At 47.2% G+C, this 23,345-nt stretch overlaps 1 protein-coding gene across 1 annotated transcript in view; it reads right to left on the reverse strand.

Annotated features, from left to right (window-relative positions):
• Positions 1-14,234: 14,234 nt before the first annotated feature.
• The window catches only part of C3H8orf74 (chromosome 3 C8orf74 homolog), a 45,222-nt gene continuing 36,111 nt past the window's right edge, over positions 14,235-23,345 (reverse strand). The window contains exons 3-4 of the mRNA XM_088666935.1: positions 18,488-18,888; positions 14,235-15,210 (exon numbers count right to left, since the gene is read on the reverse strand). Coding sequence (XP_088523061.1) covers positions 14,860-15,210; positions 18,488-18,888 — 752 coding nt within the window. The 3' untranslated portion in view covers positions 14,235-14,859. The remainder of the gene's footprint in view (positions 15,211-18,487; positions 18,889-23,345) is intronic.

Below are 23,345 nucleotides of genomic sequence, written 5' to 3' on the forward strand. Positions count from 1 at the left end.
CCCTCCCACCAGAGGTCAAAGAGAACAACAATTACCAGAATTTTAGAAGACATCTGAAGGCAGCCCTGTTTAGGGAAGCTTGTAATATTTAACAGACCAATGTATTTTAATATTTTGTTGGAAGCCACCCAGAGTGGCTGGGGAGGCCCAGCCAGATGGGTGGGGTATAAAAAATAAATTATTATTATTATATATAAGGCTGAGATATGATATGATAGCCATCTTCATGGATCTCAAGGGCTGTCACATGGGAAAAGCTTGTTTTCTGCTGCTCAAGAGGGTAGGACCTGAACCAATGGATTCGATTTACAAGAAAGGATATTCCGACCCAACATCAGGAAGAACTTTCTGACAGCGAGTGCTGTTCGACAGTGGAACAGACACCCACAAAAGGTGGTGGACTCTCCTTCCTTGGAGGTTTTTAAGCAGAGGTTGGGTGGCCATCTGTTGCGGATGCTTTAGCTGAGTTTCCTGCATTGCAGGGGGTTGGACTAGATGACCCTTGGTGTAACTTTTAACTCTACAATTTTTTAAGTCTAGGAAGCATCATCTAAACCTTCCCAGATGGGTGGGGAATAAATATTATTATTATTATTATTATTATTATTATTATTATTATTATTATTATTATTATATTCATAAAACGTTAGGAAAGAGGGAGGGTGTTTCGTGGGATGTTCACTCTCTGGTCACATTAACACTGAATCACCTCAGCCTAGGGGGAAGTACCAGCATCGATTAGCTTCAGCAAATAATAGAGTCATAGAATTGCTGAGTTGCAAGGGACCCTGCAATGGAGGAAGGAAGTCCTTCTGGTAGGACTGCCATATGTCCATGTTTTCCCAGACGTATACGGGATTGACCTGTTGGAGATAGTGTCTGGGCAAAATTTCAGAAAATCTCAAAAGTATCCATGGAAACCCGGAGGTATGACAGCCTTACCATATTGGAAGTGTTGTGTTTTTGCTGAATTTCCTTAAAACAGCTGAATGAAAAAGTTCATTCTATTTACTCTTTTTTAAAAAATTAAAAAATCCCCAAAAGAACAACAACAACAAATTATTTATACCCCGCCCATCCGGGTGGGTTTCCCCATCCACTCTGGGCTGCTCCCAACAGAATATGGAGGAGGGAGAAAGATTGTTTTCTGCTGCTCCAGAGAAGCGGACACGGAGCAATGGATTCCAACTTCAAGAAAGAAGATTCCACCTAAACATTAGGAAGAACTTCCTGACAGTAAGAGCTGTTCAGCAGTGGAATTTGCTACCAAGGAGTGTGGTGGAGTCTCCTTCTTTGGAGGTCTTTAAGCAGAGGCTTGACAGGCATATGTCAAGAATGCTTTGATGGTGTTTCCTGCTTGGCAGGGGGTTGGACTGGATGGCCCTTGTGGTCTCTTCCAACTCTATGATTCTATGGAGTTCTATGAATATTAAAAACATGATAAAACATGAAACATTAAAAACTAATGTTATAGGAATTGGGGGGGGGGCCTTGAAGACCCAGAGAAGTAAGGGTTCTGACCCAGGAGGAGTCCAAGAACCTCAGCAAGAGGAACAAATTAGGAGCTCTTACTGACAGCGAAATGACAGAGACCACACCAGGACTTCCTAAAAAGCAAGGCGATTTATTCTAAGACAAAATAAAAAGCTGTTGCAACAGCGGTTCCCCTCTCACGTCGCAAGACGGAGCGAAGAACCCCGAACAAAGGGAACTCCCCCCCCCCAAATTCCTATAACACTTCCATAAACTGTCCCCTTGGAAACAACAACAACAACAACAACAACAACAAATTATTTATACCCCGTCCATCCCAACAGAATATTAAAAGCACGATAAAACATGAAACATTAAAAACTTCCCTAAACTGTCCCCTTGGAAACAGCAGAGAGCATTATTACTCTAGGTGCATTTACACACAATCTATTTTAATTATTTTGTTCAACAGCATCCCCTCCCTCACATACAGCCAGGGAATGCTGGGGAGCCACGGCAGAGCAGGGACCCATATGAGGCTTGTGGAGGAGAACTTCCCAGAAAGTTCCTTCGCTGCAATTTACGCCCTCAGTTCTCCAGATGGAAGAAAAGCGAAGTGCATGTTAAAAGCGATGGTCTGGTTTGCTTGTTTGTTTATTTCATAAAATTCACATGCTGCTTGGTTGTCATAAAAACCTCAACGTGGGTTATGGAGAGAATAAAGCAATTAAATAGTTAAAAACATTCCAGGGAAACAAAATCAGCAGTGAAATAAAAATGGATTAAAAGACCCTCCAATGTTCTATGCATCTGAGTAGACCTATCTAAACAAAAAACACTTTTAGCAGGCACCAAAGAGCACACAGCCTGAAATCAATAGGCGGGGAGTTCCAAAGTGTAGCCAACGCCAGACTAAAAAAGTGATTTCTTACAAACGTGGAACATTTATTATGTGGGACTTGTAATAGTGCTGGTTCTGTGATGATGGGAAGAGGTTATTGCCATACTTTTCCGTGTGTAAGACTATCTTTTCTTCTGTTCAAAATCTGGGCTCGTCTTATAACAAGGATAGTATCTTCCCCCTATTTTCTTAAATCGGAGTCCCCCCAAATAGGGGGTGTCTTATAGGCGGGAAAATACGGTACAGCCCCATTGAAATGCGTTGGGGGTGCCTCTCCGACTTCATCTGCTTGCCCTAGGAACTGCTACAGAAGGAATCACATCAAAGATCGAGCAATTCTGAGAACATGGGAAACCTCAAGAATGCAATGCAGAGGCGGTTTGTTGATCTGCGTCTGTATGTTGCTTTGAAGTAGGTTTGTGCAACTGCTGGGCGGTACGATGCTATCTTGGTGATAAAGAAGCTATCGACATCTTTTGCCTCACCTGCAATCGAGGCACTTTGAACCAGCCTATTCTGCATCTTAGGTCTGGGTAGAGAAAACCAGCGGTTGCCAAATAGTTCATCCTCCCTGCCCTCCCGCCCCCCTGCTAAAAGGCACCCATCAATCAACAAGCCATTGATTGATAAACCTGGCGGGCTGATGATTGCGTCTCAACCTTTGCAAAGAGCAATCAAACCACAGCAACCCAATTTAGCCCAATCAAGTAATGATAACTTTACATGTCATTAAAAAACGGTGATATGTTTGGACATTGCTTCTCGGAGCATTCCATGTGCACATCAGCATTCCATGTGCAGGATCAGGCCAAGGGCCTGTCTTAGTGCAGCAGCCTGTAGACCAGGCATTGCCAAACTTGGCCCTCCAGCTGTTTGGGGACTACAGTTCCCATCATCCCTGACCACTGGTCCTGTTAGCTAGGGATGATGGGAGTTGTAGTCCCAAAACAGCTGGAGGGCCAAGTTTGGCCATGCCTGCTGTAGACAATCAGATGCCTCAGTGGGAACCATGCAAGCAGGATCCGAGCACAAGAGCCCTCTCCCCTCCTGCGGTTTCCAGCAACTGGAATTCAGAAACGAGAGCATAGCCATCACAGCTAAAAGCTATTCATTGTCTTCTCCATGAATTTGTCTAATCCTCTTTTAAAGCCATCCAAGTTGGTGGCCATCATTGGTTGGTGGCCATTCCTGTGGGAGCGAATGCCTTCTTTTATCCGTCTTGAATCTCCCATCCTTCAGATTCCTTGGATGCATAGCTGCCAAGTTTTCCCTTTTCTCGTGAGGAAGCCTATTCAGCATAAGGGAAAATCCCTTTAAAAAAGGGATAACTTGGCAGCTATGCTTGGATGTCCACAAGTCCCAGTGTTAGGAGAGAGAGAGAGAGAGAGAGAGAGAGAGAGAGAGAGAGAGAGAGAGAGAGAGAGAGAGAGAGAGAGAGAGCTTTCCTCTCTTCTCCATGCCAGGCAATTTTTTTTGCAAACTTCCATCAAGTTGCCTCTTACTTGCCTTTTCTCCAAACTAAAAAGCAGCAATTGCGTTCCATCGACTACCCTTCTCCCGCCAATCTCAGGGGAAATTCCATGCCATGGAATTGTGGTTGGTTAAACTGGCATTCCCTGGGAACTGGTAGCAGAGCGCAGCAGGGACGAAACACTGCTGCTCATTCCACAGCAGGGACAATGGTACCATCTCCTGGGGAGTTGTCATAAACGGCCTTGGCCCAGTATACCTGAATGAGTGTCTCCACCCCCATCGTCCAGCCTGGACATTGAGGTCCAGTGTTGAGGGCCTTCTGGAGGCTCCCTCCCTGCCAGAAGCAAAGTTACAGGGAAGCAGGCAGAGGGCCTTCTCGGTAGTGGCACCAGCCCTGTGGAACACCCTCCCATCAGATATCAAAGAAATAAGATTGAATCCTGACAAGACAGAAGTACTGTTTGTGGGGGACAGGGGGCGGGCAGGTGTGCACCTGGTCCTGAATGAGGTAACTGTGCCCCTGAAGGACCAGGTGCGCAGCCTGGGAGTCATTCTGGACTCACAGCTGTCCATGGAGGCGCAGGTCAATTCTGTGTCCAGGGCGGCTGTCTACCAGCTCCATCTGGAACGCAGGCTGAGACCCTACCTGCCCACAGACTGTCTCACCAGAGTGGTGCATGCTCTGGTTATCTCTCACTTGGACTACTGCAATGTGCTCTGTGTGGGGCTACCTTTGAAGGTGACCCAGAAACTACAACTAACCCAGAATGCGGCAGCTAGACTGGTGACTGGGAGCGGCCGCCGAGACCACATAACACCGGTCCTGAAAGACCTACATTGGCTCCCAGTATGTTTCCGAGCACAATTCAAAGTGTTGGTGCTGACCTTTAAAGCCCTAAACGGCCTCGGCCCAGTATACCTGAAGGAGCGTCTCCCCCCCCCCATCATTCTGCCCGGACACTGAGGTCCAGCGCCGAGGGCCTTCTGGCGGTTCCCTCACTACGAGAAGCCAAGTTACAGGGAACCAGGCAGAGGGCCTTCTCAGTAGTGGCACCCGCCCTGTGGAATGCACTCCCACCAGAGGTCAAAGAGAACAACAATTACCAGACCTCAAGGCAGCCCTGTTTAGGGAAGCTTTTAATGTTTGATGGATTTCTGTATTTTAATATTTTGTTGGAAGCCGCCCTGAGTGGCTGGGGGAACCCGGCCAGATGGGCAGGGTATAAATAATATATTATTATTATTATTATTATTATTATTATTATTATTATTATTATTATTAACAACTATCTGACTTTTACAAGACATCTGAAGGCAGCCCTGTTTAGGGAAGCTTTTAATATTTGATGTTTTATTGTATTTTTAATATTTTGTTGGAAGCCACCCAGAGTTGCTTGGGAAACCCAGCCAGATGAGTGGTGTATACTGTAAATAATAAGTTGTTGTTGTTGTTGTTGTTGTTGTTGTTGTTGTTGTTGTTGTTGTTGTTGTTGTCAATCCTCTGCATGCTAGACATTTTTTCTCAGAGAAGAACTCACTCAATAAATTCAGCAGGGGAAGCAGGTGTGTGTGTGTGTGTGTGTGTGATGTTAGCATGCAGGTCTGAGAGTTAAACTGCCGCTTTTATTTTGGAAAATAAAATAAAAAACCCTGTTAACAAAATAGCAAAACAGCTTTTGGGTTCTCCAGAACCAGTGGAGGATTGACAGGGCTCAATAACCAGCTTGTCTGGAAGTGGCCCCGGATGGTCTGGGAAGTTACTGTCCGCAATGAGGCCTTCGTGATCCTAGTGAGACAGAAGAGAGGAAACTGTCTCCCTCTGGCACATTTTTGCAGCGGTGGCTCTGCTATGAAGCAATTAGAGGCAGCGCCTTCCAAGGGTGAGAGCCACAAAGAGGGAGGGAGGCAGACAGGATTACCTGATGTGGATGGCATGACCCACCTGTTGGGCTGGAGAAGAAATTCAATTCAGTTCAAGCTTAAAGTCAATCACACCCAATTTGCAATTTCCGAGGCAATCCGCAAACCAAAACAGAGCCGTCTTCTGAAATCCTCACTTCTTCGAATTTCGCAATGCGGTTCTCCAGCCAAGCGATGTGTACAAAACTGCAGATAAGTTGGGTAAAGTATGCGTGGAAATGCCTACATCAGTGTAGACAACATGCAGACGCGCATTAGGGACAATTGCTTTGCAAAAAAAAAAATGCAAAAGAAGAAGTGTGCATGCACACGAAAGCTCATACCAATGACAAACTTAGTTGGTCTCTAAGGTGCTACTGGAAGGATGTTTTTATTTTGTTTCAACAATGCATATGTTTGAAATGTTGGTGTGTTTCACAATGACTTTTTAAACAGTCACAAGTTCAGTAGTACCCCCTGCATAGTTCTCTTGCAGGAGCTGGTTCAAATTGTCCGAGGCTGCACCAAGATCCCTGAAGCTAGAGGAGTGGAAATTCAATTTTACTTTTTTAAAAAAATTACCCATCATTCAGGTCCATCTGCAGCCTATATGATTGCCGTGCAGACTGCTGTTGTTAGTAATCATGAGGCAACATTACATCACCCTTCCCGGATAGCCACTGGAACCTGGCCCATGTGTGTGAAGATCATTTCCTTGAATCTTGAGAATCGGGGGGGGGGGTGATTTCCACCCCCCCTCCTCAATACCCTTGATTGCCAGCCCCAGAACTCCGGGAGTTAAAACCCAAGAAAGGAAATGTTGTGGATGCTGCAGCCTTCGGATCAGGACTCTGCAAAATATCTGCTCATAAGAAGAGCAGCTTAGTTCTGGTTTCAGAATAGCCTGGAAATGTGTTGCGTTCCAGCAAATCGTGTTTTCTGCTGCTCCGGAGAATGGGAGTCAAACCAATGGATTCAAATTGCAAGAAAGGAGATTCCACCTAAATCTCAGAAAGGGATTTCTGTTGGTAAGAGCTGCTAGGGGAGCGGACCCCCTCGGAAGGTGATGGACTCATCTTCCTTCCTTGGAGGCTTTTAAGCTGAAGTCGTGGGTGCTTTAGCTGAGATTCCTGCACTACAGGGGGGGGGTTCCTAACATAATAATAATAATAATAATAATAATAATAATAATAATAATAATAACAATAATAATAATAATACTTTATATACCCTGCCCATCTGACTGGGTTTCCCCAGCAACTCTGGGCGGCTTCCATCAGAATATTAAAATACAATGATTAATCAAATATTAAAAGCTTCCCTAAACAGGGCTGCCTTCAGATGTCTTCTAAAAGTCAGATAGTTGATTATTTCCTTGACATCTGATCGGAGGGCGTTCTACAGGGCGGGCGCCACCACCGAGAAGGCCCTCTGCCTGGTTCCCTGCAACTTGGCTTCTCACAATGAGAGAACCGCCAGAAGGCCCTCAGAGCTGGACCTCAGTGTCCGGGCTGAAAAATGGCGGGGGAGATGCTCCTTCAGGTATACAGGACCAAGGCCATTTAGGGCTTTAAAGGTCAGCACTGACACTTTGAATTGTGCTCAGAAGTGTACTGGGAGCCAGTGTAGATCCTTTAGGATACAGTCATACCTTGGGTTGCGAACGCTGCGGGTGATGCGTTTTCGGGTTCTCTGCGCTGAACCCGGAAATACCGGAACGGGTTACTTCTAGGTTTTGGCGCTCGTGCATGCGCAGAAACACAAAATGACGTCATGCGCAGAAGCGCCGAATCGCATCACGCACATGCGCAGACGCGGCGCTGCGGGTTGCAAACGCACCGCCTGCACAGATCACGTTCGCAACCTGAGGTATGACTGTATATGGTCTCGGCAACCATTACCAGTCACCGGTCTGGCTGCCGCATTCTGGATTAGTTGTGGTTTCCCGGTCACCTTCAAAGGTAGCCCCACGTAGAGCGCATTGCAGTAGTCCAAGCGGGAGATAACTAGAGCATGTGCCACTCTGGCAAGACAGTCCACGGGCAGGTAGGGACTCAGCCTGCGTACCAGATGGAGCTGGTTGACAGCTGCCCTGGACTCAGGGTCCCTTCCAGCTCTGCAATGCTATAATTCCATGAAAGAGGTCAATTTTTATCATAGGCCTCTCAAAGCTGGGTTTGCGGCCACCTCTGGGACAAGGTTAGTAGGCGAGACATTAGCCGTTCAGATCCTCCTGCTCTCCCAAGTCAAAATACTTTCTCCTGCTCTAATCTGCTAGGGAAGGGAATATATTTTCCCCCTGCAGAGGCAGGGCTCCCGCTGTGCTAAAGGAGAAGGAATCAAGGCACGACACTGGCGTGTTTTCCTGCCAGATCTTGCCACTGGAGGTGGCTTGGGCTGCCGAGGCGAAGGAGAGGATGTATCCAGAGCTGTTTCCTGCCTGATAACAGAAGCCGGCCCCTCGAGCCGGATGTTATGAGCCCTGGTGCTGCCTTCATGTTTAAGCAAAGGGCTGAGGAGGAGAAATCACGGCTTGTTTATTCTTCAAGAAAAATAGCCCCCCCCCCTACCTCTTTCTCTCTCGCTTTCTTCCTCCTCATGAACACACGTAGAGGGGCTGCCTTGGAAGCATGGGGAAATAAATGGCTCTGTTTGGATTTTTCTCAGTCCTCGTCCCCCCGATCTTAGATTCTGCACTACTTTGCAAACTGGTGTTTTTTTTATATAAAGTCCCCATGAAAATTCACCAGCATTTTAGCATGAGTGTCTCTCCCAATAACACACATTTTTGTACCAACGTCCTTCCGCAGATTTTGGAGAAATCTGCAAGTACTCCTCTTTGTCCTGGCTTTTGATGCTTGAGGCGCAATGCCGCAGCGGTACCTATTTATCTACTTGCACTGGTGTGCTTTCAAACTGCTAGGTTGGCAGGAGCTGAGACGGAGCGATGGGAGCTCACCCCTTCGCAGGGATTCGAACCCGAGGCTCAGTGGTTTAGACCACAGCATCATCCCTGAACCTTAATAAATAAATAATAATACAGTGGTACCTCGAGTTACGAACTTAATTCGTTCTGGAGGTCCGTTCTTAACCTGAAACTGTTCTTAACCTGAGGTACCACTTTAGCTAATGGGGCCTCCCCCTGCCGCGCGATTTCTGTTCTCATCCTGAAGCAAAGTTCTTAACCCAAGGTACTATTTCTGGGTTAGCGGAGTCTGTAACCTGAAGCGTCTGTAACCCGAGGTACCACTGTAATGTGCGTCCTCCCGTTTTTTGTTTTTTGTTTGCAAAGCAATTTTTATAATCCCCAGTGGAGATTTGAACCCTGGTCTGCAAAGTCTCAATCTGACACTATAACCACAACACCACACCGGCTCTCCTAACCGTGACACCATCCTGCAAGTTATCACAGCATTCTGTTCTTACAAGACATGTAACTCGCAACTTGAGCCCACTTCAAATGCACGATTTCAACTTTATGCGATTGAAGGCCGACCCATTGAAATTTTTTAAATTAAATTTATATACCTCTTATACCCGTAGGTCACAGGGCAGTTGACAGCACAAAAATACAAGATTTTAAAAAACACCACAAAATACATAATAAAAAATAAGATTTAGATCATATTTAAAACGGCATCGGATGTCCATCTGCCAAAGGCCTGGTCAAATAGGAACATTTTTGCCTGGTCCCTAAGCAGGGCTGTCTTAAGCATATCTGGCGCCGTGGTGCAAAGATCCCTCCGGCGCCCCCCTCCCCCCGGTTTCCCAGAGTTCTGTGAAACAATTTGGTATTCTTTCTTTTTAAAAATAAAAAAGCGCTCTTTGGGTGAGGCATAAGATATCAAATAAAAACAAAGGACAAAATATTAGGGGAGTTAAAAGGTTGAAACAGGTTTGACATCCACTTGATTGGAAAGTAGTTTTGGTCTCTTTCATCCTAGCCCACCCCTCTATTCAAATAATAATAATAATAATAATAATAATAATAATAATAATAATAATAATTTATTTATACCCCACCCATCTGGCTGGGTTTCCCCAGCCACTCTGGGCGACTTCCAACAGGAGACTAAAATAATCGATTAAAGATTTAAAGCCTCTCTAAATAGGGCTGCCTTCAGATGTCTTCTAAAAATCAGGTAGCTGTTTTTCTCTTTGACATCTGATAGGAGGGCGCCACTACCGAGAAGGCCCTCTGCCTGGTTCCCCGCAACTTGGCTTCTCGCAAGGAGGGAACTGCCAGAAGGCCCTCGGCACCGGATCTCAGTGTCCGGGCAGAACGATGGGGGTGGAGATGCTCCTTCCTTACTCCACCGCAATATTGTCTTATTATAGCAGTTTTGGTAAACAAGAGAGATGGTAAACAAAAGAGAAAGAAGAAGAGATGGACAGGCCGAAAGAGGAGGGATGCACAGGCTCGTAAGGTGATGACGTGGCGCCAAGAGGAGAAAGCGGACAGCGGCGGGAGATCCTCTGCCCGTTGCAGGCTCTTTGCACGCACACACGGCTGCGTCCATGGGCTCGTTGGCTCGCGGGCTTTACCTGGGTCTTTGCGCCTGCTGGTTGCTGGTGGGCTGCGTGGCCGCGAGCAGCAGGAGTCCCAGGGCCACGGAGGTTGTGAGGCTCTGGGGCGCCTCCTCCTCCTCATAGAATCATAGAGTTGGAAGAGACCACAAGGGCCATCCAGTCCAACCCCCTGCCAAGCAGGAAACACCATCAAAGCATTCTTGACATATTCTATGATTCTATGAGTCCTGGAATGAATTAAATTCCTCTTGCGAGGCACCACTGTAGGTGGAAACTAATTGGGAGCTAGTGCAGTCAGACCAGGATCTGTGTAATATGCTCAAACCGTCTTGCCTTGGTGAGCAACCTGGTTGCTGAATTCTGGACCAGCTGAAGTTTCTGAACTGTCTTCAGAGGCAGCCCTACGTATAACGTGTTGCAGTAATCTAACCTTGAAGTTAACAGAGCATAGACAGCAGTAGTTAGGCTGTCTCTGTCCAGATAGGGGCGCAGCTGGGCCACCAGCCGAAGCTGATGGAAGGCAGTCTGGGCCACTGAGGCCCCCAGAGCCTCGAGCGACAGCAAAGGATCCAGGAGCACCCCTAAGCTACGAACCAACTCCATCAGAGTGAGAGTAATCTCATCAAGAGCAGGCAACTTCCCAGCCATTGCACAAATCAAATGCAAGGAAGCTATTTTTGTGCAGGGTTTTTTCTGGCACGCTCTGCAGCAAGATCTCGCAAGAACTGTCTGCCTTGTGGGGTTTTTTTTTTAATGTGGGTGGGGCCTGTTCAACTCTGGAAGGTAACAGGTAGGTAGCCGTGTTGGTCTGGGTCGAAGTAAAATAAAAAAATTCCTTCAGTAGCACCTTAAAGACCAACTAAGTTTTTATTTTGGTATGAGCTTTCGTGTGCATGCACTGAAGAAGTATGCATGCACACGAAGTATCTGAAGAAGTGTGCATGCACACGAAAGCTCATACCAAAATAAAAACTTAGTTGGTCTTTAAGGTGCTACTGAAGGAATCTGAAAGGTAAGATTGCTCAAGTGGGGGCAGTTTGAGTATACATGTTTTTCGGATATATGCGTCGTCCCAGGAACATAACCCCCTCATAAGACGCGAGTTGCCCGTATCTTGTTTTGAACAATGATTTTGTGTTGGTTTTATTTCTTTGATCATTGCTTGCTCTCCTGAGCATTGCTAGGGGATAAGTCACCCCAGATGTTAAGTTAGCTCAGGGGAGGTGTATTCCCTGACTGAAGGCTCTGTTAGAAGAGGATGGGAGCCCCAGGTTACCTGTCCTCTTAGGTTAAACATTCCCTGGCTTCTTGGCGGTTGCTAATGTCATTGGCCACCTCATGAGAAGAGAAGAATCCTTGGAAAAGACCCTGATGTTGGGGAAGATGGAGGGCACTAGGAGAAGGGGACGACAGAGGACGAGATGGTTGGACAGTGTTCTCGAAGCTACGAACATGAGTTTGACCAAACTGCGGGAGGCAGTGCAAGACAGGAGTGCCTGGCGTGCTATGGTCCATTGGGGGCACGAAGAGTCGGACACGACTAAACGACAAAACAACAACAATGTCATGGAGCACATGAAAACATAAGCCATAATAAATCTGTTTGTCTCTTGAAAGGAAGGGTGGAATAGAAAGTTAAGATGATGATGATGATGATGATGAAGAAGAAAATGAAAATTTGGTGCCTCAAAAATTTATTGTTTTTGCTGCACCACTGTCCTTCTGGAAATACTTGGCTCACTTTGGAGCTACAAATTACCTTCTTGTACCATACTTTGTCATTTGAATCCATTGGTTTGTGTCCTACCCTCCAAAACAGCAGAAAATGACAGGATCTTTCACGGGACAGCCCATCTTTGAAGATGTCTATCATGCCATATCACACGCTGAAGTCTAAGGGCCAATTCCCTGGGGAATCATGTGTCTTCCTGGAAGTTCTTCATGCCGTAATTAACAAGGCTGGCTAAACCACAGAGGTTGCTCCTAAATTACCTTCATTAACTGCGGCATTGCTGTTTGAACATAGAAATGTTCACAGCCCGGAAAAGAGAAGACTCAGAGGAGATAGGATAGCCATCTTCAAATTCCTCAAGGGCTGTCACATGGAACATGGAGCAATCTTGTTTTCTCCTGCTCTGGAGGGTTGGACTCGAACCAATGGCTCCAAGTTACAAGGAGATTCCCGACTAAACATATGTGGAAACTTTCTGACAGCAAAAGCTGTTTGACAGTAGAACGGACTCCCTTGGGAGGTTGTGAATTCTCCTTCCTTGGAGCTTTTAAGCATATGTTAGATGGCTACCTGCCAGGGATTTTTATAGTTGTAGTTCCTGCCTTGCAGGGGGTTGGACTAGATGATCTTTGGCGTCCCCTCCAACTCCACAGTTCTCTGATTCTGTGAACATATCCCCATTCAACTGAAGCTTCTTTCATCTTAGATATTTCCATCGTATTAGTTCCTCTCCCCACCCCCAACCACAGACCTTTCCCTCTTATTTCCAGTACGTTCTGGGGACCCTTCCACCGTGATCACGCCCCTCCCTATGAGCTCTGGGGAGAGTGGGACATTAGTCGTCTTGCCGTGGTCTCAGGAAGGAAATTCCCCAATCCGCTTGGATGCAAGGCACCAGCCCAAACAGTGTCTGATCTTCCCCTGAAACCCCATGGAAGGAGAGAGCAAGACTCCCGAGAAGATGGCTCAGAAGTCGAAAGCAATGGATGGGGGGTTTGGGAAGGGTGGGGTCTCTGAGGCTGACTTACCTTCCTGTTTGATTTGTTTATGAAAGGGCAGAAGCGAGAGGTTCCTAAAGAGGAAGACCTGAGCGGAATGAGAGGTTAAATGCCGCTGGGTTTGCTTAAAATATCTGGATTTGTTTTATGTGCTTTCAAAGTGTGTGTGTGTGTGTGTGTGTGTGTGTGTGTGTGTGTGTGTGAGAGAGAGAGAGAGAGAGAGAGAGAGAGAGAGAGAGAGAGAGAGAGAGATTTACTCCCTACTGCAACATAGTGTGCCAACTTGCTTACTTAGATTTCCAAACATTCTGCCGGAATGCTGAGGACTGAGTATTAACAGTGCATTGAAATAGCCAGACTGATCCAGGTACAGTGGTGCCGGGCTAGACGAATTTAATTCCTTCCACGGGTCTTTTCTTATAACGAAAAATTCGTCTAGCGAATCCCATAGGAATGCATTGAATTTTTTTTTGCCCATAGGAACGCATTAATTGAATTTCAATGCATTCCTATGGGAAACCGCGATTCGCTAGACGAATTTCTCATAAAACGAATTCGTCTAGCGAGGCAACCTCCGCTCGAAAAATCATTTCGTTAAGCGGAAATTTCGTTAAGCAGGGCATTCGTTAAGCGAGGCACCACTGTACGTTGATTACACCCCCTCCTACATTTCTCCGATGAAAATAGGGACGTCCCATTACATACACTCCAACATTTCTCCGAACGAAATCAGAGACGTCCGAAGGAAAAGCAGGACATTCTGGGATTAAATCAGAAACCGGGATGGCTTCTGAAATAGGGACACTCGGAGGGCCTGTGATCAGTATGTGTGCAATTGGGATTCTGTGCCCATTATCGCCCATAGAGGTGGTCTATCCCAGGCATCCCCGAACTTCGGCCCTCCAGATGTTTTGGACTACAATTCCCATCATCCCTGACCGCTGGTCCTTTTAGCTAGGGATCATGGGAGTTGTAGGCCAAAGCATCTGGAGGGCCACAGTTTGGGGATGCCTGGTCTATCCCTTTGAATGGAATGTGTCACATTTTGACAAACCCTGAGATGCGCATTCCCAGCCATGCTCTGTGCGCTGCCAGAAACTGGATCAGGACCGAAGGCTGCAAACATAAGCAGGACTAGTTTTCAGGACTGCCTGCCAGTGGGAACTCGGAGGGTAACATAGCTATTTAAAACAATGCCCCCCCCAAAAAAACCACATGCCAGCTTGAGTTGAAAGAAATATTAAATGTTTTAGTTTATTTGGAAGGGTAAAGACAGAAGGAGCTCACGATGAACCCTTTGCAGTATCCAAAACAGTCTCTTTATCCTTCCATAGCCCTGGCGGGAAGAATTTTTGTTGAGAAAGATGGAACGAAACCCTCTGATGTTTTGGTGAATGTTGGTGTTTGCTTCATCTACATTTAGGCACACACATCTGTTTTTGGGTTTCTTTGTAAATCTCTACTACCCCTGTGAACAAAGGGACTTGGGGTTTGTTCTCAGTGAGGGAGTTAACCTGTGTCTGCACGAGACAGCTTAAGGCTGCAAGCTGGGGGGGGGGGGTGTTCACGTGAAAGAGGGAGACAGAAAATTATCTCCATAGAAAACCAGCGTGTCAGAGAGGAAGGCAAGGCCACAACACTTCCCCCCTGATGCGCACGTTTTCTATGGGATGTATTTGAAGGAAAGTGAGGTTCCACCTGCAGTCTGAAGTGGGAAAGCCCCAGACACAGATTTATTGTGGCACTGAGAATTCGCCTCAAAGCCAGAGGATGAAGAAGACGACCTGGAAAAGAGAACACAGGCATGGGATTGAGAATGTCAGGGCATGCCTGGGGGGACCTGAATGCTGTCCTCACTTCTTTTTCTTCTTTGATTTCTTCTCTTCTTTTGCAGCCTTCGCCGCCGCCTTTGCCGCCGCCTTCCTCTCCTTCTCCCTCTCCTTCTCCTTCTCCCTCTCCTCCATCTCCTTCTCCTTAATCTGAGCCTCTAATATTAAGTCCTTCAGCCTCTTCTGCTTGCTGACCTTCCTTCCATCAGAAGGACAGAAGGGTGGGGGGTAAGGTGCAGGCGGGTTGAGCAGCAAAGCCTTCTTCTGGAGCCGGAGCTGAAGGATTTCAAAGGTGGCCTGGATCTCGTTCTGGATGATATCATGCAGACTCTGGACCTGGGCCTTAATCGCTTCTCGGACAAGAGACATCAGAGTCTGGAAAACAAAGACAGGGCATTGTGGCTTCTGACGTTTCCGCTGGACTTAGAATGAACTTGCCAATGGACTCCCAAAATGGTTAACTAGCACAGCAAGGTCGCTTGAGGTTGTTGAGCACGTCAACCCCAACCTCACATCTTTATTGGCATATAGACAAAATTCTGAAAGCTTCAGTACAGTCGTACCTCGGGTTACGAACACCTTGGGTTACGAACACCTTGGGTTACGAACACCTTGGGTTATGAACACCTCGGGTTACAAACACCTCGGGTTACAAACACCTCGGGTTACAAACACCTTGGGATACAAACACCTTGGGTTACGAACGCCGCAAACCCGGAAGTGTTTGCGCATGCGCAAAGCGCAGAAATCACAGAAATTGTGCATGTGCAAAATGGCACTTCGGGTTATGACCATTTCAGGTTACGAACTGCGTCCTGGAAAGGATCGTGTTCGTAACCCGAGGTACCACTATACAATGAAATCACTCCTCAAAATCTGCACCTAACAATTAAAATGCTGTGGTCTGGCATTTGCAAATCCTCATTGCATGCTGCAGAAACTTGGCTACCATCTCCATCTTAATGTGTTCTCCAAGATGTGGAAAAAGGAAAACCGGGACATTTCCAGATCAAATCAGAAACTAGGTCGGCTTCTGTGATTCTGGGACTGTCCCTGGAAAATCAGGGCACTTGGAGGGTATGCACCTCCCCTTTTCACTGTTCAAATTAGATTTCCACGTCCGGTTTATATGCTTGCAAAACAGGTGCATCGCAAACAAATGTGGCCGCTGCCGGCCACCATGTTTGCCCCCGATATTTGCAAGGCCCGCCGCTTCTCAGCGACTAGCTCTGCGAAGGTTTTGACCTTGCGCATTCTGAGAAGCCAGGGTGGAGCTTGGGAACTGGCAAGAAGGCCGGGGAGGGGCCGGGGAGAGAGTGTGGGGGCCAATGTGGGTCAGGGAGGCAACATTTATGATACTTGTCAGCAGAAGCCGTCAGGCAGCTGTGAGGACTGGCCTTGTGCCAATCTCCCAGGAGCTGATCGAGGTTGGAGGAGAGCCACCGGATCTCGAAGGACGTCCACGGCAACGGGACCCAAGCCCAGGAACTGGGAAGGATGGGTGCTGGGTCCCCCCCCCCCCAGTTTGAGCACAGGGTGGTACGCTGAACAACCCACTGAGCACTCCAGGATAGACGTCTCGGCTCGAGTTCAAAAGGTGACATTCTCTGAACTCACCCGCGGCCGTTGCTGGCAGCGCATTGAGGCACACACGTGTGAGCGTTAATTGCCAATTAATTCCACTCCGTAGATGGGCTGGCAGTAATAGTAAAAACACGTCAGAGTTTCATTCGGTTTCCCCAAACAGTGCGCTCCCAGGCAGGGAAGCAAGTCTCAGCAAGGAGGAGATTTTCCGTCTCGAGGGCGATAAGACACGTCGCAGCTTGATTATGCAAATCAGGGCTGGGGAGAAAGTTTTGGATGAGGCAGCCACAGACGTAACTCTGAAGTGCTGTCAACAGGCTGCCAGGGACGGGAGACCCAAAAGACGTAGTTTGGCAGCAAGTGGAACCTGTGGTACAAAGTGGGATCGATGCGCTAGATCCCAAAGAGGGCAGTACCACACCCTGGGGGCCAGTGGGATTACCTAGGGGGCTGCAACGAGGCAAGGGGGAGACAGGGGGATGCTGGGGGGTGCCAACATCCACTAACCGCTACTGCTAGAGGCATGAGCTTCTGAACCCCAGTTGCCAGGAACTGGGGTGCCAAGTTCCAGATGTTACTATTATAACAGAAAGACCTTAACAGCTGGGCGCAACTTTGTGCACAAGATCGCCTTACCCCAACAGGTACCCGCTCGGCCGCTTCGATCCACGGAATTGCCACTACTAAAGGTGCCACACAATACCCCAGCCCCCATTTGCTGCCTCCCAGTCATTTGGTGCACTTTGGAACTCCCTGCCTATTGATCTCAAGCAGGCGCCTTCACCATATTCCTTTCGGCGTCTGCTGAAGGCGTTCCTGTTTAGACAAGTGTACCCAGATGCTTAGAAAGACGGCGTGAATTTCGACCTGCTTTCGTAGTTTTGTATTAAACTATTGAAGGATGGATGGCAGCTAACAGATTGAGGTTGAATCCTGACAAGATAGAAGTACTGTTCGTGGGGGACAGGGGGTGCGGATGACTCCCTGGTCCTGAATAGGGTAACTGTGCAACCCAGGAGTCATTTTGGACTCCCAGCTGTCCATGGAGGCGCAGGTCCATTCTGTGTCCGGGGCAGCTGTCTACCAGCTCCATCTGGTATGCAGGATAAGACCCTACCTGCCTGCGGACTGTCTCGCCAGAGTGGTGCATGCTCTGGTTATCTCCCGCTTGGACTACTGTAATGCACTCTATGTGGGGCTACCTTTGAAGGTGACCCAGAAACTACAACTAATCCAGAATGCGGCAGCTAGACTGGTGACTGGGAGCGGCCACCGAGACTACATAACACCAGTCCTGAAAGACAATTCAAAGTGTTGGTGCTCACCTTTAAAGTCCTAAACAGCCTTGGACCAGTATACCTGAAGGAGCATCTCCATCCCCATCGTTCAGCCCCTACATTGAGGTCCAGCTCCAACTGCCTTTTGGCAGTTCCCTCCCTGCGAAAAGCGAAGTTACAGGGAACCAGGCAGAGGGCCTTCTCGGTAGTGGCACCTGCCCTGTGGAACGCTTCCCATCAGATGTCAAGGAAATAAACAACTATCTGACTTTTAGAAGACATCTGAAGGCAGCCCTGTGTAGGGAAGTGTAGGGAAGTCATTAATGTTTTATGTTTTATTGTGTTTTTAATCATCCGTTGGAAACCGCCCAGGGTGACTGGGGTAACCCAGCCAGATGGGCGGGGTATAAATAAGTTGTTGTTGTTGTTGTTGTTGTTTGTTGCTGCTGCTGCTGCTGCGATTTATTATTATTATTGATGCCATAGAGCAAGCATCCCCAAACTTCGGCCCTCCAGATGTTTTGGACTACAATTCCCATCTTCCCTGACCACTGGCCCTGTTTGCTAGGGATCATGGGAGTTGTAGGCCAAAACATCTGGAGGGCCGCAGTTTGGGGGTGCCTCCCATAGAGTTATCTTTTTTGCAAACTGCTTTGAGGTACGGTACTCTTGTTGTTTACACATTGCATAAATTTTATGGAGCAAACAGTAATAAAAGAAATCAATGCAGCTGTCTGCGAGAAGAGGCTGCTACGATGGAGTCGGCAGTTAGGCTTTTGCCCCAAGCTCACCTCTTTCTCCAGGGTCGCCGTTTGCGTCCGGACGCTCCTGTAGACCTCCTCGAGCATGTTCTCCCTCTCTCTGCACAAGGTTCCCCTGATCCGCACCATTTCGGCCTGCTTTTCCTCCTCCGCTGCAGAGATGGCGGCCAGCTGCTGCTGGTACTTCCAGGCCCTGATTTCCATGCCCCTCCTCAGCGGCAGGGGCTTGGGGGGAGCGTAGACCTCCAGGCTGGCAAAGGTCTGGCAGCGGTCCCTCTCCTGAGCCAGAACGAACTGGTGCAGCCCATAATGTTTAATGAAGGTGTTGTGGAAGTAATCGCAGACGGCACGCAGGTGGAAGTCCGGAAGCGTCACCCGGAAGGCAGAGAGCTTCTCCTGCAGGAGTTTGATGGCTTGTGAGATGGGCAGACCTGGTGGCAGAAGGGAAGGAACTCTGTTGGTTGCATTTACAGTATCCCCCACCTTTTTTCTCCTCTAAGGAGCTCAAGGCAGCGTGCATTGTTTCTCCCCACCCCCACTTAATTCCCCCCTCTAATTTTTATTAAATTTTCTTTTTACATTTTAGAATATTCATTTAAACAACCTTAAAATGTCAAAGACTTCCCTTCTTCTCTTTCCATGGTTCATTTTGCGTAACATAAATCCCTGCATATTTTACATAAATTTTACTAAACCATTATTACACCCAACAAAACTCGTTCACACTGTTGAATTTATCTTAATGCCGCCCACGTTTTCAAATATACACAGTTTCCCCCTATATATTCAAGAAACATTTTCCAATCTTCTTGAAACGTATGTTTTTCTTGTTCTCTTATTCCGTATGTTAGGTCTGCAAGCTGCGCATATTCCAACAGTTCAAGTTGCCATTCTTCTTTGCGCGTGGAAACCCTTTAACCTGGCCTAGAAATAAATTCAGACAGGACTCAAATTTTGGTTTGGTTTAGGCAGAATTTAGGCCATAACTTCATTGATTACAAATCAAGTGAGTGGTTGCATAGGCTCTGGTTCGGCTAAGCTCCTGCAGCATTGCAGGACGCGCTGACTACGGATAGCAACCATCAGTCAGACTTGGGTGAACACCTGGAACAGAGGCAAGCAGGGGTGTCTGCCACCACGCCTCCCCCCTCTCCGCCAGCTTCGCCAACTCCGCATAATTCACCAGTTTTTCTTGCCATTGATCTTTTGTTGGAATTTCTCCAATCTTCCACTTCTGTGCTATCAATATTCTTGCTGCTGCAGTCACATACATAAACAGTGTCCTTTTCTCTTTCGGCAGATCTTGTGCTAAAATACCCAACAGCAGGCATCCCCAAACTTCGGCCCTCCAGATGTTTTGGACTACAATCCCCATCATCCCTGACCACTGGTCCTGTTAGCTAGGGATGATGGGAGTTGTAGGCCAAAACATCTGGAGGGCCGCAGTTTGGGGATGCCTGCCCAACAGGAAGGCATCTGGCTGCTTAACAAATGTTATTTTAAACATTTTTAAAAATTCATTATATATCATTTCTCAATATAACTTAACACTTTTACAATCCCACCACATATGGTAAAAGGTCCCTTCAACCTCTTTACAACTCCAACACTGTTCATTTTTATATAAAAGGTAAAGGGACCCCTGACCATTAGGTCCAGTCGTGACCAACTCTGGGGTTGCGGCGCTCATCTCGCGTTATTAGCTGCGGAAGCCGGCATACAGCTTCCAGGTCATGTGGCCAGCATGACAAAGCCGCTTCTGGCGAACCAGAGCAGCGCAGGGAAATGCTGTTTACCTTCCCGCTGTAGTGGTACCTATTTATCTACTTGCACTTTGACGTGCTTTTGAACTGCTAGGTTGGCAGGGACCGAGCAACGGGAGCTCACCCCGTCGCAGGGATTCAAACCGCCGACCTTCTGATCAGCAAGCCCTAGGCTCTGTGGTTTAACCCACAGCGCCACCTGTGTCCCTCATTTTTATATATTTTGGCCAATTTCACCGGTGAGATATACCATCTATACATCATCTTCATATAATTTTCTTCTAACAATCTGTAAATTTCAATTTTACTTTCCAAAGTTTTATCCAATCTTCGAATTGTATATTGTGGCCCATTTGATCATAACTGATTTTACTTCCTCAGCTTTCGTTTCCCATTCCAAGAGGGTATTGTACATCCTTTTTTTTAAATAATTTTGAGTTCTCTTCTATTACTTCCTTTTGGAATTTAGAAACCGCATATAGAAAGCCTTTCTTATTGCCCTCTTTGAAAATATCTTTTAGCTGCCTATGATGCAACCGACTTTGAAGATGTTCCTTTATTTCATCAATTTTAATCCCCTCCTCCTGCTGTTCGACATCCGCATGAACCTGCTGAGTGGGGCTACCTGGAGTCTCGGAGCGTGTTGGCAGCAGCACCTTGATGATGCTCAGCTCTGCTTCTCCTTGACACCTGCAGGTGTGGCACGGGCTGTGCTAGATTGACGTCTGGCCTTAGCAATGGACTGGACAAGAGCCAACAAACATTTATGCTCAATCCAGGCAAGACGGAAGCACTATTAGTGGGTGGCTCCCTAGGCAGGGTGGGCAGGGTGTGGCCTGCTCCAGATGAGGCTACACTCTCTCTGAAGGAGCAGGGACATAGCTTGTGGGTATTTCTGGATCCACAGAAAAGCTCAGGTGACTTTGGTAGGGCAAAGAGCCTTCCATCAGCTTTGGCCGGTGGCCCAGCTACACTCCAATCTGGACGGGCGCAGCCCAATTTCTGGTGTCTATGTTCTGGCAGTCTTTGCATTAGTTTACATAGAATCATAGAGTTGGAAGAGACCACAAGGGCCATCCAGTCCAACCCCCTGCCAAGCAGGAAACACCATCAAAGCATTCCTGACAGATGGCTGTCAAGCCTCCGCTTAAAGACCTCCAAAGAAGGAGACTCCACCACACTCCTTGGCAGCAAATTCCACTGTCGAACAGCTCTTACTGTCAGGAAGTTCTTCCTAATGTTTAGGTGGAACCTTCTTCTTCATCATCACCTTCTTCTTCATCATCACCTTCTTCTTCTTCTTCTTCTTCTTCGGCAATCACTCGTAGCCGAGTAAGACTGCCTTCCATCAACACGGTTTTAACACTGAGCCCATAAGTGACTGTGGAGTCCAATTCTGGATCCACCCGTCCTTCCATAGTGGGGACATTGGTTTCTGGGCGGGTATTGATCATGGTGAGGGTTTGCCAAGCGTGCCTTCCTCTTAGCACGTTTCTCCCTTTCGCCCTGAGTTCGAGCATCTTCAAAGCCCACGACACCTTTGGTAAAGGCTGTTCTCCAGTTGGAGCACTCGCGGGCCAGTGTTTCCAAGTTGTCAGTGTTTATACTACATTTTAAAAAAAGATTTGCCTTGAGAGAGTTTTAAAGCTCTTTGGTTGACCACCGGGATTACACTTTCAATTTTTAAATTCGGAATAGAGTAGTTGCTTTGGAAGACGATCATCAGGCATCCGCACAAGATGACCAGTCCAGTGAAGTTGATGTTGAAGAATCATTGCTTCAACACTGGTGATCTTTGCTCCTTCCAGTACACTGGCATTAGTTTGCCTGTCTTCCCAAGCGATGTGTACAATTTTTCAGAGACACCGTTGATGGAATATTTTGAGGAGTTGGAGATGGCGTTTATGGTCCACGTTTCACAAGCATAAAGTAAGTGGAACCATAGAGCTGTACAGTCAGAAGGAGATCCAAAGGGCCATTAAATTCAACCCCTTGCATTGCAGGCAATACTTTATACTTATGCTTCTGCAGAGGACCATGGCGTCTGGTGTCTCGGATGACCCATCTCCATCACTGGCTGGGAGTGGGACTGCCAGGAAGAATCTCGAACTCCTACCCCCCTTGCCCGCATTACTCCCAAATATTCCCATCTGTGCAGAGGTCAAACATCTGCAGAAGAACTCGAGGTGTCAAGAGGACAGCAGACATTTGGGAGCCAGTATTTGAACAACATAGCAATTAATACTGAGCAATATTTATCTAATGGGATACTACAGCTGACAACATTTATTATCTCTCCCATTTCATATTTAAAGGCTCTTGTCTCGGGGCGGGTGGCGATGAAAGATCCTTGTTCCTTTCGGCTATTGTTTAGAGAGCGATGTTGAGTCAATAAGGTGGAGCTGTAATGATCCCAATAAATATGGATTTGGGATTATATTGGCTGCAAAGAGAAGAAGGCGGCTGCCTCCTGTCCGCAAGGCTCGAAACAAATCAAGAGTTTGAGAAATGGTCTCAAGGCAAACAATAGACGGTCATTTTCGCAGCTTCTTGTCCCCTGTCCTTTCTATTTTGATGCACTGGTAGCACCAATCATTTCACTTGAAAGAGCAGGCAAATGAACCTCTGCTCGTTTTAGATGCCTAACCTAAAGCTTATCTTGCCCACAATCACAAAAAAAAAGAATCATAGAATCATAGAGTTGGAAGAGACCACAAGGGCCATCCAGTCCAACCCCCTGCCAAGCAGGAAACACCATCAAAGCATTCCTGACAGATGGCTGTCAAGCCTCCGCTTAAAGACCTCCAAAGAAGGAGACTCCACCACACTCCTTGGCAGCAAATTCCACTGTCGAACAGCTCTTACTGTCAGGAAGTTCTTCCTAATGTTTAGGTGGAATCTTCTTTCTTGTAGCTTGAATCCATTGCTCCGTGTCCGCTTCTCTGGAGCAGCAGAAAACAACCTTTCACCCTCCTCTATATGACATCCTTTTATATATTTGAACATGGCTACCATATCACCCCTTAACCTTCTCTTCTCCAAGCTAAACATACCCAGCTCCCTAAGCTGTTCCTCATAAGGCATCGTTTCCAGGCCTTTGACCATTTTGGTTGCCCTCTTCTGGA

The sequence above is a fragment of the Zootoca vivipara genome, chromosome 3 (assembly GCF_965207765.1).
Source record: "Zootoca vivipara chromosome 3, rZooViv2.hap1.1, whole genome shotgun sequence".
Classification (NCBI taxonomy): domain Eukaryota; kingdom Metazoa; phylum Chordata; class Lepidosauria; order Squamata; family Lacertidae; genus Zootoca; species Zootoca vivipara.